Source organism: Chiloscyllium plagiosum, unplaced genomic scaffold (genome assembly GCF_037043375.1).
Source record: "Chiloscyllium plagiosum isolate Xiang-an unplaced genomic scaffold, Cpla_swu_hap1 HiC_scaffold_33, whole genome shotgun sequence".
In the NCBI taxonomy this organism is placed as follows: Eukaryota; Metazoa; Chordata; class Chondrichthyes; order Orectolobiformes; family Hemiscylliidae; genus Chiloscyllium; species Chiloscyllium plagiosum.
Genome location: NW_028270171.1, coordinates 24,479,270 through 24,496,028, shown reverse-complemented (window position 1 = coordinate 24,496,028; position 16,759 = coordinate 24,479,270). Strand labels below are relative to the sequence as shown.

Below are 16,759 nucleotides of genomic sequence, written 5' to 3'. Positions count from 1 at the left end.
ATATTGAGTGGGCTGGGTCTGTACTCGGAATTTAGAAGAAAAGGAGGCATTATTGAAACAAGATTTTTAGGAGATTTGATGGGGTAAGTATAGAGAGGTTGTTCCCCCTTGTGAGATAGTCTAAGACCAGAGGGAATCATCTGAGTGAAGGGGTTTCTGATTTAAGACATGAGAATTTTCATCCTCTCTCAGGATGATTGATTTGTGCAATTCTTAATACAAAGGCCTGTTGTGGCTGGGTCATTAAGTATATACCAGGCTGAGAGAAATTTTTAATCAGTAAGGGAATCAAGGTTATGGGGGAAAAGGCAAGAAAGTGGTTTTGAGAATTATCAAACCAGTCATGATCTTGTCGAATGTCAGACTCAATGAGCTGAATGGCCTACTTCTGCTCCTGCATACTATGGTAAAATCAAACATTATCAAGCGATGACATTAAGTAAGGACATTTTTTGCAATCCAAGAAAATTTCGAGCATTCCTTTTATGATTTTTTTTAGAACAACACTAACTTAGAAAATTTACTTCCTAATTCTCTGAAGTGACATTTAATCTATATTCGCTAAGAATATTGGATACCTCAGAATCTTTTGAAAGTTACTATTGAATCTGCTCCCATCAGCCTTTTAAGCAATATATTCTATGACAATTTTTGATGTTTATGCTTTTCAAAAATCCTCAACCTCCTCTAAATTGTTTTACTGATGACATTAAATCTGTGTTGCCTGTTCACCACCTGTCTAGCAAATGGAAACTATTTGTTCCTATCCACTCTATCAGAACTATTCATTATTTTGAATACCGCTATTACTTCTCATGTTAGCTTTTTCTGTCAGGAGAGTGATCCAGCATCTAATCTCTGCATGTAATTGAAGTCCTCATCTTAACATGTTCGTAAATCATCTCTGCATCTATCCAAGGACTTCACATCTTTTCTGTATTGCGATGCACAGAATTAGAGAGACAACTCCAGCTGATACTGAACCAATGCTGTATAAAGGTCAAACTTTGCTGTTGTACTCTGTGCCTAGTTATACAACAGTGATCTTGTATTGTTTTCTATTTAAACAGCCTTATCAACTTCTTTCCAGAAAGATTTGTATTTGTTTGATTCCATGCCACATTTACATTTGTTCCATTCATATTATTTCTTCTCTCTTCCAAAATCTAAAATTACACTTCTCGGTATTAAAATTCATCGACCATGTGTCTTCCCATTTCGAGAAAGTGAGGACTGTGAATGCTGGAGATCAGAGTCGAGAGTGTGTTGCTGGAAAAGCACAGCAGGTCAGGCAGCATCCGAGGAATAGGAGAACTGATGTTTTGGGCATAAGCCCTTCATCAGGAATTTCCTGATTTCCTCATGAAGGGCTTATGTCCGAAACATTGATTCTCCTGTTCCTCGGATGCTGCCTGACCTGCTGTGCTTTACCAGCAACACACTCTCAATTCCAACGTCTTCCCATTTCACTAATCTGTCTGCAACCTCCCTTGCTGTTTATTGTGTTTTCAGAGTTTTGCGCCATCTGCACAATCTAAATTATGGCCTGTATACTTTCAAATTTCAGATCAATGATACTGACCTCTAAGGGACACCACTGTACACTTCCATCCAATCCAAAAAAAAAACTATTCACCACTTCTTTCTTCTTTCTGTACCTGAGCTGACTTTGAACCCAGACCTCTAAATCCAAGGGCTTCTAATTTGCCAGTCGTCTAATAATAATACGAAACAACTTTTTGTTTGAAAGTCTTTGGTAAAAGATAAAAACAGAAAATGGTGTCAATGAATGTATCTGCAAAGATAAGTTCATCACAACTTCTGTCAAAACATGAAACAAATGTTATTTTTAAATGTCAGTCCTGCAGTGTACTTCTAGCAGGACTACTGTTAATAAATAATAAAGACAGATTGCTGAACACACTGCCACATACTGAATGAATTTCTGCTTCTCTATACTTTTTAGAACCCTGATTCCGAATAGAGGTGTGGTTGATATTGAAAGTGCTGGATGATTCCTTTGAGTGTTACTGCAGGATCAGAGGAGTTGGAAAAATGGGTCACAGTCCTGAATGCAATTAGTCTTTCTAGCCAGAAGAGTGACCTTATACATGTTTATAAAATCATGGGGGAAATAAATAAGGTGAATGTCCAAGGTCCTTTTCAAGGATAGGGGAGTCCAAATCTAGAGGGCATAGGTTTAAGGTGAATTGGGAAAGATTTAAAAGGGACCTGGGGGCAACGTCTTCACACAGAGGGTGGTCTGTGTATGGAATGAGCTGTCAGAGGAGGTAGTGGAGGCTGGTATAATTACAACATTTTAAAAAGCATCTGGATAATTACGTGAATAAGAAAGGTTAGAGGGATACAGGCAAAACACAGGCAAATGGGATTAGTTCAGTTTAGGACACTTGTTAGCATGGCCAAGTTGGACTGAAAGGTCTGTTTCCACACTCTGACTCCAACTACAATAGTTCTAAGTTGCACCTTATTTAATAGAATTATTGAATTTTATAATTGAGAAGAAAAATCTCGGCAAGTGTACCATCTTGTTTCATTCTGTTATCTATTCTCATTCCCTTTTTCTTTATCAAATATATATTGGTTTCCCTTTTAAAAAGTTGGTTTAAGTTTCTACAGCAGTCCAAATCCAAACAGCAATAAACTACCCTTGTCATCTTCAGTTTCCTTGGCACAGTTGTGGCAAAGCTGGTGGCAAGGCTTCCCCCAAAAGAAAACGCAATCAGATTTCCTCCTGTTCTTTGAAGACTTGTCTGATTCCAGCATGAACTTTTTCCTTTTACTTGTATCCCGATGTAGCATCAAGGAATAATGGTTTCACACTGTGCATTTACTCACTGTTCCACTTGTAAATTAAATGAATGTTTTCTCATTAACCCTTATTAATGGTAATTGCCTAGACAAATGGACAAGCTGACTAAGATATGTTGACTATTGTATACCTAATGTTCATTGATCCACATCTAGCCCATTTAGCTTTTCAAATTAATGCTGATCTTTCTTATCAAGGCTCCAGTAACTTTATTATGGTTCAGCCTGGTCAGTTGGTAGCTATCTCACACACCAGAAGATTATAGTCAAGAATAAAACCAGAAATTTGCTGCCTTTACTCAGCTATGGGGAGAGAAATTAATACTTCGCATCTCCACTGCAGAGACTTGAGCATTAAAACTAGGTCACTATTTCATTGTTTTGAGAGTACAGCATGCCAGAAGTGCTATTATGAAAAGTTAAATTGAGGCTTCCCTCTGCCTGTTTAGGTGGATCTAAATGTAAAAGATTCCACAGCACTTTTGTTTGGAAGAGCAGCATTTGTTAGAACTGTTTAACTAGCATTTCATATCACTGTTTGTTGTATTTTGCAAAGTGCAAATTGTCCACCACTTTTGACTGCAGAACAACAGGAGTAACACTTCAAAAGCTTTTTAATGTCTGAAAGCTTAGGATGCACTTGAATGTGTGTTGTATTGCTAGTGTTGAATCAAAGTTTCTAGAATTTTTCATGTGTTTTTTGCTTAAGCTGTAGTTTAAGACATATGAGCAAGTATAGAAAAACCCTAATTCCAGCTATTGGACACAATTTATATTGTAATACCCTTTAACGGGATGAACAGATTTATTTTGAGCAAGCAAGTAAATGAATCAATGCACCAGTTTTATGTAAACATTTTATATATTCAATCCACTTTGTGGGAACATGTTTTAAAAGCGAATAAGCCATTTAATGGAATGATGGGTGGAAGGGTGAGTGTATGAAGACCAACTCTCACCTTTTTTGTCTGAAGATAACATTCTGTTTCTTTTCTCTTTTGTAGGCTATGCAGTTGTTGGTCTGTGACATTTTGCTTTCAATTCGTACAACCTTGTGGCAGAAGCAGGCAAGCTCCAGCCAGGTTGTGGGCGAGACATACCAAGCTTCAAGCCTAGAACTGAAGGGATTCCAACGAGACCTGAGCAGTCTCCGGAAACTTGGCCAGACATTTAAACCGGCACATCGTAAGGTAAGCAAGCTTAGCCATATTCAATGTCATCACTGTCATTGAATTCCCACCATTAACATCCTGGAAGTTACCACTGACCAGTAATGGAACTGGACCAGCCATATAAATACCGTGGTTATAAATCCAGATGAGAGGGTGGGAATGCTGCACTGAATAACTCGCCTCCTGTCTTTCCTGCCTGTCAACCAACTACAAAGCACAAGTCAAGAATGTAATGCAATTCTCTCCATTTTTCTGGATGAGTATATCTTCTATAACATTCAAGAAGTTTGACACCATGCAGGCTAAAGAAGACTGTTTTCTGACATCCAACCCACCACCTTCCACCATTTACTCCTTTCACCACTGGTGGTGGCAGCAATGTGTACAATTGACAGGATGCACTACAGTAGCTCATCAAAACCTTCACAAAAATCCATCCAAACCAATTACTTCTATCATCCAGAAGGACAAGGGCAGGTAGTTGGGAATACTATCACCTGCAACTACTTCTCTGAGCCACATACCATCCTGACCTGGAAATATATCACTCTTCTTTCACTGTTGCTTGGTCAAAATTCTGAAATTTCCTTCCAAACCATACTTTGGGGATCCTTGCATCCAAAAGCTCCAGTAGTTCAAGAACATATCACAATACCACCCATCGCAGGGTAAATAGGGTAGGGCAATAAATGGCCTAGCCAGCAATGCCAACATTCAGTGAAGTTTTAAAATATCTAACTAATCAAAGAAGCACATTTTTCTGTATCTCACATAATATAATCAAGCATCAATACGTACCATATTTTCATTTTAAAAAATCTTGTTGGAATGTTATGAGATTTTGAAATGCAAGTCTGTCTGCCTTTTTATACCACTAAATGCTGCGAAGTGTATATTGATGTCAAGTTGTTTCAGTGATAGCATTGCAGAAACATAGATTAATGAGTATTTGCAACAATCTAAGGGTGTCTCTGAGTGTTTTTTTAGTTGCCTATAAATGGAATTTGGGGTAAAAAGAGCAACAACATTTTTATTTTAAACCTCCATTAATTGACAGTGCAAAATTGTCCAAATGTAACAGCCCAATTTGAGTTTGAGAGTTATCATTCACTGCTGTGACTTGACATTATTGCACAAAGTTGTCTATTGCTAAGCAGAAAATATCATTTTAGACATCATTATGGTTCAGAGTTTATATAGAAAAGATGGATGGTTATTAGGGATGTCCTTCCGTATTCATGTTAGTGTTTTTAAGGAAAGTGTTTTTAAAGAAAGTATTTTATTCATTAACACTATCCTACCTTACAAGATGGGCAATGTGTTAAGATGTATCCACATGTCTTCACTAGGAGGAACAATTGAACTTATACACCTTTTCTCCATCTCTTTGAACTCTGGTTTTGCACGGGCATTATCAAAATCATAAAAGTAGCAGAATTGAAGGATTCTGGTGAGAAAATGCTATTAAAGGAAGATCTGTAATCCTCTGGGGGGAGAAAAAAGTATCCGTTTGAATGTATGCCCTTCCTTGCTTCATACATAATTGAGGGGAGACTTGAGATCGGATATCTATTCTAACTGGAGCAGAGGTGGCTGAGATGCTATATACTCAATTTTTTTTTCAAAGTTTGAGTTTTGACAGAGAGTGAATATTTCTCCTCTTTGGGGAGTCAGTAATATGGTTGAATTCATTTGGTCAAAAGTTATGAAAGACAGTAAGTGAATTAGGCAGAGGCCATTTCAACACTTAAAGCAAACTTGGATAGATATTTGAAACTGAGAAAGATACAAAGAAGAGAAAACACAGAACTGGAATTAGTTTTGGGTTGTTACAGCAAATAGCCAGCTTGTAAAAGAGGGTTGTCCCATGTGCTGTCAATGTAAATTGCTTTTGGTTCAATTAATAAATAGCTGGGATTTCTATATTGTCTGAGATATTAGGGCATTTAATCAAAAGCTTGGTCAAAGAGGTAGTTTTTGAAGTGTGCCTTAAAAGTTGAGAGAAATAGTGAGGCACAGAGGTTTGAGAGGTTTCCCGAGTTTATGGTCTTGGGCAGCTGACAGCAATACATCAGAGGTCAAAATTGGAACAGCACAAGACATGTTTGAAGAGTTGTGAGGACAAGGAAGATCAGAGACTGGGAAGGGCAAGGATGTGAATGGATTTGAAAATGAACAGATATGATTTTAAAGTAAGTGCTGCTGAGCTGAGAGCCATTTATACGTCAGGTGGGAGATGGATGAACAGGATTCAGTGCCATGTGTAGCACTCTTGTCTATCAGATTATATTTTTGTGTGTGTATTGCTTTTTCACATTTCCACAATTTTTCTTTAGATGTTTTTGCATGAGGCGACTGTACGATTAATGGCAGGCGCAAGCCCAACTCGAACTCACCAGCTTCTGGAACACAATCTGAGGAGACGAACATCACACCCCATCCAACAAGGTAATGTATTTAGAAGCAGTTGGCCCGCTGTTAAGAGCTGGAACTGTTGGTATCTAGTCTTAGACGATCCTGAAAAGAGGTGGTATTGTTGCAGATTCTGTAGCAAAGTCATCTTGTTTTTAACAGTTTTAACACATTTTAGTATTCTGTACACTCTTTTTTTGCGTTTTCAATAATGCCTCTGACCACCTTCATTAGTATTCGATCTCCTGTTCCATTCCCATTCCCTGCTTGTAAAATGCCTTTTGACAGTTAGTTGGGGACGTTGATAGAAAAATAATATTTAAGTGTCAAGGAGAGAAACAAGACCATTGTCTATCTGACCGACATATCCAAAATGTTCCTTTGGGATATTTCTAATAACCCAATATCCATTTTGTTTAAGTTCCTTTGTTAAAATCTATAAAGGTTTCTTGTTCGACCACCATTACCAGAATTCAATATGTTTTGAGCTGACTAGTAAGGTTTAACAAAACACACAACCTTTCTTGGAGAGTGTTTATTGCAGCTCAGTTATACAGCTGTGATCCCGCAGCCAGTGTCATACCATTTCCCTATTTACTTGTGATGAAAGATCATTTTTCGTGACCACTTGTTTCTCACAACCTTGACATTACATTAACAGAACTTAAATGAACAATCTTACGTATAGAATCTCACAATGGTTTGGCACATTGATCTTTGCAAATCAAAATGTTGAGTTTGGTTTTTATTTTAATTAGGTAATACCAGAGGTAGCACAATAGGAGTTGAGTTCATAACTATCTGTACATGTTTGAAATTCCAGTAAGTGAATGCTGAAGTACAGTATTAAGGGGGAACAGAATTCCAAAATATTTTAGTTTTATTTCTTTTGCTATTTGCAGGTGAATTGGATGCTCTTCCAGGCCAGAGAGAGCGAGCGACAGCCATACTCCTGGCATGCCGTCACCTTCCCCTCTCGTTTCTCTCCTCTCCCGGCCAGCGAGCAGTCATGTTGGCTGAAGCTGCACGTACTCTGGAGAAACTTGGAGACAAGCGGTCTGTCAGTGATTGCCAGCAGGTGATCATGAAACTGGGCAGTGGCACCACTATCGCAGCAAGCTGATACATGGGATGCCACACCCCAGCCTGCAGTAAATGTTTTCTACCCTCTGATCAAATCGCACTGTCATGCCGTTAAACAACCAGCACATGTTTCTGAGCCGCAATGATTTTCTTCTGATGAATTGCAGTTTGGCAGATTCAGTACAAAAGATATTGTCATGTTCTGTCTTGTAACCAAGATCACAGTATGCTTTTCATAGATTGCTAACATCGATAGAGTAATCCAGTTTCATCTTTCACATGACCCCATCCCCTCTCTCCTGTTGTCTCTATTTCTCTCTCTAATATGGATACACTACTGCAGATGACCATTCAGTTCCATTTGTCAAAGCTGCGGTTCTCAATCTGAGGGTATCAAAATTTCCATTTGCTCAATATTTTAAATAATTTATTAAACTTTTACGGCCTCATACTTTGCTCTTGAACTATGTTAAGTCTTAGGAATGTAATTTATCATGCAAGTGTTTGGGACAGTCATTTTCTTATAGATTTCATATATATGTAAGTTACAAGAATTTTGTTTTCAAAAATCAGAAGCCCATAAAAGCTAAAAATCCTTGTCCCTTTTTTTTTTCAATCCGCTCTACCTAATTTGTTTCTCTCAGAATAATCTCAATACTTTGTTCAGAGATGATTCGGAGATGCCGGTGTTGGACTGGGGTGTGCAAAGTTAAAAATCACACAACACCAGGTTATAGTCCAACAGGTTTAATTGGAAGCACACCAGCTTTCGGAGCGACGCTCCTTCATCAGGTGATCCTGATGAAGGAGCGTCGCTCCGAAAGCTAGTGTGCTTCCAATTAAACCTGTTGGACTATAACCTGGTGTTGTGTAATTTTTAACTTTGTTCAGAGATATAATGGATTCACCTTTAAACCCTAAATATACTGTCTGCTTGGTGGCCTACCTTTTGTAGATGATTATTCCGCAACTTTGTTAGCCTCTGGGTGAAAACAAATTGCAGGATTGCTACTGTATTTTAGTGAAACTATATGTTTTTTTATTGTTTCTGGTAGCTAGGATCAGTTTTATTCTTAACAAAATCAATTCACATGCAAAAGGAGGCCGACACGATGGCTTAATGGTTAGCATTGCTGCCTCACAGTGCCAGAGACTAGGTTTGATTTCAGCCTTGGGTGACTGCATGGAGTTCTTCATGTGTCGGTGAGATTTCCGCAGTGTGCTCCAGTTACCTCCCATAGTCAAGTGGATTGGCCATGCTAAAATAATTCGTAGTGTCCAGGGATATGTAGGCTAGGTGGATTAGCCATGGTAAATGTGTGGATTCCATAGTGTGGGATTGTTGGTGCAGACTTGATGGGCCGATGGCCTCTTTCCACACTTTAGTGATTCAGTGATTCTAAAACAGCTCCTTCTCTTGGAATAACTGAAAGATGTACAGTACTGATCTTCATGGAAATAGCCAAGTTCTACTTTTAATGTCTTGCTTTGTAATTTCCCTGGTAGAGGTACTTGCACACACCGATTAGATGCGGACTGATGGTTGACTCAAATGGGGACTCCACTTCATCACATTATGCTTCAGTTTTAATGGTAACTTTAGGCAGGTAGACTTGGTATAGGGTTGAGTGGACATTATAGAAACATTGCCTGCCTAACAAAACCAAACGCCTGGACAGTGCTTGTAACTAACAGGTACAAATCCAATTGGCAGTTAACACTTATATTAATAGACTCATTAATTTTGAAAAGATGGAATCACATTTGGTGGTTTTCATGGTATTAAACACAGGACAGGATAAAATATGGTTTTAGATCCATTGACATTTTTTAAAGCTTTTAAATGTAATTAACACCAAAAACAAAATGGCATAAAAATATAGGAAGTCCTACAGGTGACTTGTGGAAGCGCTCCAGTAGCTCCAACCAGCAACAAAAAGGCTACAGATGCAATTTATTGCAAAATCATTTTGTTCCTGTGCTGTGTCAGTTGTATAAATTTAAAAGTAGACCCTTCTTAAATAGTAATCATATCAAAATAGATGGTAATATGTAGTTAAGATGTAACTGCCGTTTCTCATGAGGAACAATGCAAGATTGTACATAAAAGGTGGGCTCCCAGTTAAATAGTTAAGATGATCAGCATCCATGGTATTTAGCTTTTAGATAATTCTGACCATGATTTCTCTCTGCGTCGTTGTTGCTGTAAATATTTAGTAAGTGCAAATACCTCAGTTTATTTCCTTGTTGGACATGTGGAAATGTTTTTCTAATTATGGTTGGTGCTTTATTTAAAGGATAAGTATCAAGAATGTGTGGAATGATGTTGAAGCCTCTTCTCCAACAAAATAAAATACTTCATTACAATACTGAATGATCTGTCTGGAATTGCTTATTTTGTGACTTGGAACATAAACTTTCTTTTTTAATTTCTCTGTTTATTCAAATTATGTCACTCTCCCAATCTAAATTATTCCTTTCTGCTGCACCTGATCTCCAGTGTTTCTCCCCATGATGAAGGTGTAATTGTTGTGCTGATGCACGAGCACCGTTTCTGTTTATCCCCCAAGCTGACTGATTGGCAATTATAAGCAGTAGGAGAAATAATAGAAGCTTGTAAGATATATACTGTAATAATAGTCGGTGATCTTCATGTAGATTGTACAAATCAATTTAGTGAAGGTAACGTGAGGATGAGTTACAGTATATTCAGGATGATAGTGATTGTAAAATTGGAGGTTAGCTCAGTTGGCTGGATGGCTCATTTGTAATGCAAAGTGATGCCAACACCATGGATTCAATTCCTGCCCCACCTGAGGCAATCACTAATGGAATCTGCTTCTTAACCTCTCCCCTTGCCTGAGGCATAGTCTCCGGCAGGCTAAATCACCACCAGTCCTATCTTTTTAATGAGGGAGCAGACCTTTGGCGACTTTACATTTTATTTTACCAGTCATGAAATCATGGAATTTCACATTCAGTTTGAGGTGAGAAATGAATGTCCAAAATAGTGTCTTAAACTTAAATAAAGGCAATTGCAAAGGATATGAAGAAAGAGTTGGCTCAAGTGGGCTGGGAAAATAAATTATTTGGTAAGCAATTTGGATAAGTATTTCAGATGATAATTCATGACTATGGTACAGTTTGTTGAGAAAAAACAATATCCTAGAAGGATGTACCATCTGTGGCTAACTAAAGAAGACAAGGATGGTATTCAATTGAAATAAAACTCTTGCAGACTCCTTCAACAGCACTTTCCAAACTTATGGTCTCCATCACCAAGTATAATGAAGGCAGCAGATACATGGGAACACCATCATTTCAAGTTCCCCTCCAAGGCATATACCATTCTAACTTGGAACTATATTGACATGTCTTCAATATTGCTGAGACAAAATTGTGGACTCTCTAACCAGCAACAGTGTAAGTGTCCCTACCGCTGAAGGATTGCTGCAGATCAAGAAGGCAGCTCACCCTACTTACAACAGAGCAATCAGCGATGGGAAAATGTGCTGGCCTAGCCAGTGATGCCCCATGCCATGAACAAATTTTTAAGAAAAGATGCTACAAAAATAAGTGGTAGGATAGAAAATTTGGGAAATTTATAGAAACCTGTGAAAGATGACATTTATAAAAAAAAATGAAATTAGAGTATGAAAGAAAACTAGCAAACTAGGTGGGAAGGTAGGTTGTGAAAAAGATACAAAAAAATCTTCTGGGGATCGTGTGAAACAGTGCATAGCTTCAAGTCCAACTTGCTCCAGAGGTGTGTGTCCAAACACTTCTGAACAGGCTGATTAAAAACATCTACAAAGAGTGTGAAAAGGAATAAGTGATAAGTTAAATGGTCAAAAAATTGGTAGATGGAGTGTAATGAGAAAAGTTGAGAGTCACATTGGCAAGAAGACTGATGGCCTGAATGACCTAATTCTGCTCATATATCTAATGGTCCTGCCTTGATTAGTAAGGGAATCAAAGGTTATGGAGAGAAGACAGAAGAATGGGGTTGAGAAACATATCAGCCTTGATTGAGTGGCTGCGTAGACCTGATGAGCCAAATGGCCTAATTCTGCTCCTATATCTTATGGTCGACTGAGAATATTTAAATGAAGAGTGACTGAGAATACTGCAATTCATGGGAGTCTGGGTAACAACATGTCAAAAACAGAACCCAAGTACAGCAAGTAATTAGGAAAGCAAATGGAGTGTTGGTCTTCATTGAAAAGCAATAGAGTCTAAAAGGAAGGAAATCTTACTGCATCTGTTCAGAGCATTTGTGCGATCACAACTGTACGGTTTTGGTCACCATACTTAGAGCAGGACCTTAGCTTTATTGTTACCTACTAATGAGTACAGTGAAAAGTTTACAAGTTGCCACTTACAGCGCCATCTTCCATACAAATGTACCTAGTTGCAAATTCTTAGGAAAAAAATTTAGAAAAATAAATCAATCCAGCATTACTGACCATGCCACCTTGGATTTTAAAAAATCATAGGAATAAATTAGAAAAGTAAAGAAATAAAAAGTTCAGATTAACAGTCTTTCTGATGCAATCCGCATCAGAACTCAACTTCAGTCTGCACTGACCATTGCATCCCTTCACCTTGAGGCTGGAAGTCCATGCTGAGGCTGCGAGTTCACACCGGAGATCTTATGTACCATTCAAGGCATAGATAATCACGTTCATAGTCTGGGATGTTTGATTGTGTTCCAGTGGTATCTCTGTGAAGGAGATGTCGATTTCTGCCTGAAAGGTTTTACTGCAAGTAAGCCAGGATGCTGCAGACAACTGATTTTCTGACAAGGAGCTGGATTTAGGACATTCTCTCCCTATGTTTTTCTCTCTGCTTCTGATTCACGCTTTCTTGTGAAGGATTGTGCCAAGTGCAGTGATCCTGGGTTAGTATTTTCTAGGCTCAAAATCAATATCAATACCTGTAAGTGAAGCCCTCAGACTATCTTTCTAACAGTGCCTTTGACCACCACAAGAATGACTCAAGTACTCCAAAGATTCACTAGAATGGCAGACATTATGGATAAATGATGGCCAGCCCAACTCAGTTGTGATGATAACAAGAACATAAAGAGCTGTATGACCTGCACCTCTATTTCTTAAGTTTCTCTGCTTTTCAGTATATAAATTCATTCTTTCCTGGAACGCCACAAAGATCGGTGCTGGGTCCACTACTTTTTATCATTTGGATCATAAAATGATTTGGATGTGAGCACAAGAGGTATAGTTAGTAATGCTGATGACACCAAAATTGGAGGTTTAGTGGACTGCGAAGAAGGTTATCTCCGATGACAACGGGATCTTGATTAGATGGGCTGAGAAGTGGCAGATGGAGTTTAATTCCGATAAATGTGAGGTGCTGCATTTTGGGAAAGCAAATCAGAGCAGGACTTGTACACTTAATGGTAAGGTTCTAGGGAATGTTGCTGAACAAAGAGACCTTTAGAGTGCAGGTTCATGGCTCCTTGAAAGTGGAGTCACAGGTAAATAGGATAGTGAAGAAGGCATTTGGTATGCTTTCCTTTATTGGTCAGAGTATTGAGTAACAGGAGTTGGGAGGTCATGTTACGGCTGTACAGGACATTGGTTAGGCCACTTTTGGAATATTATGTGCAAATCTGGTCGTCTTATCGGAGGATATTGTGAAACTTGAAATGGTTCAGAAAAGGTTTGCAAGCATGTTGCCAGGGTTGGAGGATTTGAGGTATAGGGAGAGGTTGAATAGGCTAGGGCTGTTTTCCCTGGAGCGTCGGAGGCTGAGGGGTGACCTTATAGAGATTTATAAAATCATGAAGGGCATGGATAGGATAAATAGACTCTTCCCTAGGGTGGGGGAGTTCAGAACTAGAGGGCATAGGTTTAGGGTGAGAGGGGAAAGATATAAAAGAGACCTAAGGGGCAACATTTTCATACAGAGGGTGATACTTTATGGAATGAGCTGCCAGAGGAAGTGGTGGAGGCTAGTATGATCGCAACATTTTAAAAGGCATCTGGATGGGTATATGAATAGAAAGAGTTTGGAGGGATATGGGCCAAGTGCTGGCATGTGGGACCAGATTGGGTTAGGATATCTGGCTGGCATGGACGAGTTGGACCGAAGGATCTATTTCTGTGCTGTACATCTCTATGACTTATAAATGGAGAGATTTCCTTCCCTAAAGGGCATTAGTAAACACAAAAGGCTGGTAGGTATAGAGAATGCTGGATGACTAGAGAAATTGAGATTTTGGTTAGGAGAAGGAGGAAGCATATGTCAGGTATAGACAGCAGGGATCGAGTGACTCCTTAGAGTATAAAGGCAGTAGGAGTATACTTAAGAGAGAAGTCAGGAGGGCAAAAAGGGGACATGAGATAGCTTTGGCAAATAGGGTTGAGGAGAATCCAAAGGGATTTTATCAATATATTAAGACAAAAGGGTAACTAGGGATATAATAGGGCCCCTCAAAGATCAGCAGGGCAGTCTATGTGTGGGGCCGCAGGAGATGGGGGAGATACTAAACAAGTATTTTCCATCAGTGTTTACTGAGGAGAAGGACATGGAAGATATAGAATGTGGGGAAATGGATGCTGACATTTTGAAAAATGTCCATACTACAGAGAAGGAGGTGCTGGATGTCTTGAAATGCATAAAAGTTCAAAGTTTGTGAGAAGATTTGTAGCTCGGGTGCTCGTTGTTGTGGTTCTGTTCGCCGAGCTGGGAATTCGTGCTGCAGACGTTTCGTCCCCTGTCTAGGTGACATCCTCAGTGGATAAAAGTGGATAAATCCCCAGGGCCTGTCAGGAAAATGCTAGAACTCTGTGGAAAGCTGAGCCCCTTGCTGAGATATTTGTACCATCGATAGCCACCTGAGATGCTGGAAGATTGGAGGTTGGCTAACATGATGCCACTATTTAAGAAAGTTGGTAAAGAAAGCCAGGGAGCCTGACATCCATGTTGGCAAGTTGTTGGTGGGAATCCTGAGGGACAGGATTTACATGTAGAGGAAAGGCAAAGACTGATCAGGGAGAGTTAGCATGGTTTTGTGTGTGGGAAATCATGTCTCACGAACTTGATTGAGTTTTTTGAAGAAGTAACAAAGAGGATTGTTGAGGGCAGAGTGGTAGATATGATCTATATTGACTTAGTAAGGCGTTCGACAAGGTTCCTCATGGGAGACTGGTTAGCAAAGTTAGACTCCAGTGTGAACTGTGGGACAACTGCGCACTCTGCTTCACAGAAACCTGGCTCAACCCATCCATTCCCAACTGTGCACTTCAGGCTGATGGTTTTTCTATCCATCGTATGGACCACACAGCGTCCTCAGGTAAGACAAAGGGTGGAGGGGTTTGCTTTTTAATCTACAACTTGTAGTGCATGTACATTGCAACCCTGGGCAGCTGTTGCTCCGCAAACCTTGAACTCCTCATCATCAAATGCTGCCCCTTCTATCTACCACAGGAATTTACCACTGCTATATAACTGCTGTTTACATACCGCCACAAGCAAAGGTTGAGGAAGCTCTGGATGTGCTGTACTCCACCACTAACACCCTGGAGACGGAACACCCTGAGGCCGTTTATTGTGACTGGCGACTTCGATCAAGTCAATCTAAGGATTGTGTTGCCCAAGTACCACCAAAACATTACCTGCCCTACCAAGGGCCCAAACATTTTACACCATTGCTACACCACCGTGAAGGATGCCTACCGCTCCATCCCCCGCTCTACTTCTGGGAATTCCGACCACTATGCCGTGCTTCTTCTCTCGGCTTACAGGCAGAAGTTCAAGCAGGCGACCCCCTCGTGGATACAGGTCCAGTGCTGGTCGGGAGAGGCAGATGATCAACTCTGGCGCTATCTGGAATTGGTTGATTGGGCCATCCTGATGAAGGGCTTTTGCCCGAAACGTCGATTTCGCTGCTCCTTGGATGCTGCCTGAACTGCTGTGGTCTTCCAGCACCACTAATCCAGATTCTGGTTTCCAGCATCTGCAGTCATTATTTTTACCATATTCAAACAGTCCGCAGGTACTTTGGACGAGTACGCCACCACCGTCACAGACTTTATCAGCAAGAGTATGGAGGACTGAATACCGAGGAAGTCAATCTGGGTGTTCCCCAACAGGAAATCCTGGATGAATCAGGACATACAGAACCTGCTAAAAACCAGGTGTGAGGCCTTCAGATCGGGAGACTCACTCAAATATAAGGAATCCAAGTATGACCTTTGCAAAGCCATTTAGACAGCCAAGGACCAATACCGAACCAAACTAGAGACCCAGACATACACCCGGCAACTGTGGCAAGAACTGAATGACATCACAGGTTCTAAAAAGAGACAGTGCAAGATAGCAGACGATGACATACACCTCCTAGATCATCTCAATGCCTTCTATACTCGCTTTGAGCAGGATTTCAGCAGAGAGGTAACACCTATTCTGACAAGTCCTGACGAACCTATCCCAACAGTCACTGCCTCAGAGGGCAGATCAGTTTTTCTTTGTGTGAATCCAAGGAAAGCAATGGGACCAGAAGGATTACCAGGCCGTGCACTCAGGGCATGCGCAGATCAACTGGCAGAGGTCTTCTCAGACATCTTCAACCTGTCCCTGCCTGTTTCAAGAGAGCCAACATTATCCCTGTGCCTAAGAAGACTCATGCAGCATGTCTCAATGACTACTGCCCAGTGGCCCTAACTTTGCTCGTCATGAAGTGCTTTGAAAGGCTGGTCATGGAATTAATCAACTCCAGCCTCCCCACTACTCTTGACCCACTCCCAATTTGCCTAACATAAGTTAGTCAGATGCATGTTTTGTGGATAATAGTTCTCATTATTGAGACTTCAACTCTAGATTTTGAATGAATTATCTGAATTCAAATCCTGCCACCTGGAAGCAAAACCCAGTAGAACTTGGTGAGACATATTGTCCCTGGATCTGAAACATTAACCCTGATTTCTCTCCATAGATGTTGCTAGACCTGCTGCACTTTTCCAGCAATTTGTTTATGTTAGTGAGACAAACTGGCCTGAATCGTCTTAGAAACTGCAAAATTGTTGCTCTAGCATGTTCATCTCAAAGTTTATTGCCTTTCCCCCTGGACAACTGCCATGATGGGACATGACCTTATGCCCATACAGTACTAGCCTTGGATTCAGGGTGACCAGTCCTGTGACATTACCACTATACAACTGTCAAGTGGGGCAGTGGTCAAAAGGGAGTATTAGGGTGATCATGCCCACACCTTGATGATATCAGCGAGAATAAAT

At 40.1% G+C, this 16,759-nt stretch overlaps 1 protein-coding gene across 1 annotated transcript in view; it reads left to right on the top strand.

Annotated features, from left to right (window-relative positions):
* The window catches only part of srebf2 (sterol regulatory element binding transcription factor 2), a 73,461-nt gene extending 65,325 nt beyond the window's left edge, over positions 1-8,136 (top strand). The window contains exons 17-19 of the mRNA XM_043679939.2: positions 3,837-4,022; positions 6,341-6,452; positions 7,319-8,136. Coding sequence (XP_043535874.2) covers positions 3,837-4,022; positions 6,341-6,452; positions 7,319-7,539 — 519 coding nt within the window. The 3' untranslated portion in view covers positions 7,540-8,136. The remainder of the gene's footprint in view (positions 1-3,836; positions 4,023-6,340; positions 6,453-7,318) is intronic.
* The last annotated feature ends 8,623 nt before the right edge of the window (positions 8,137-16,759 follow it).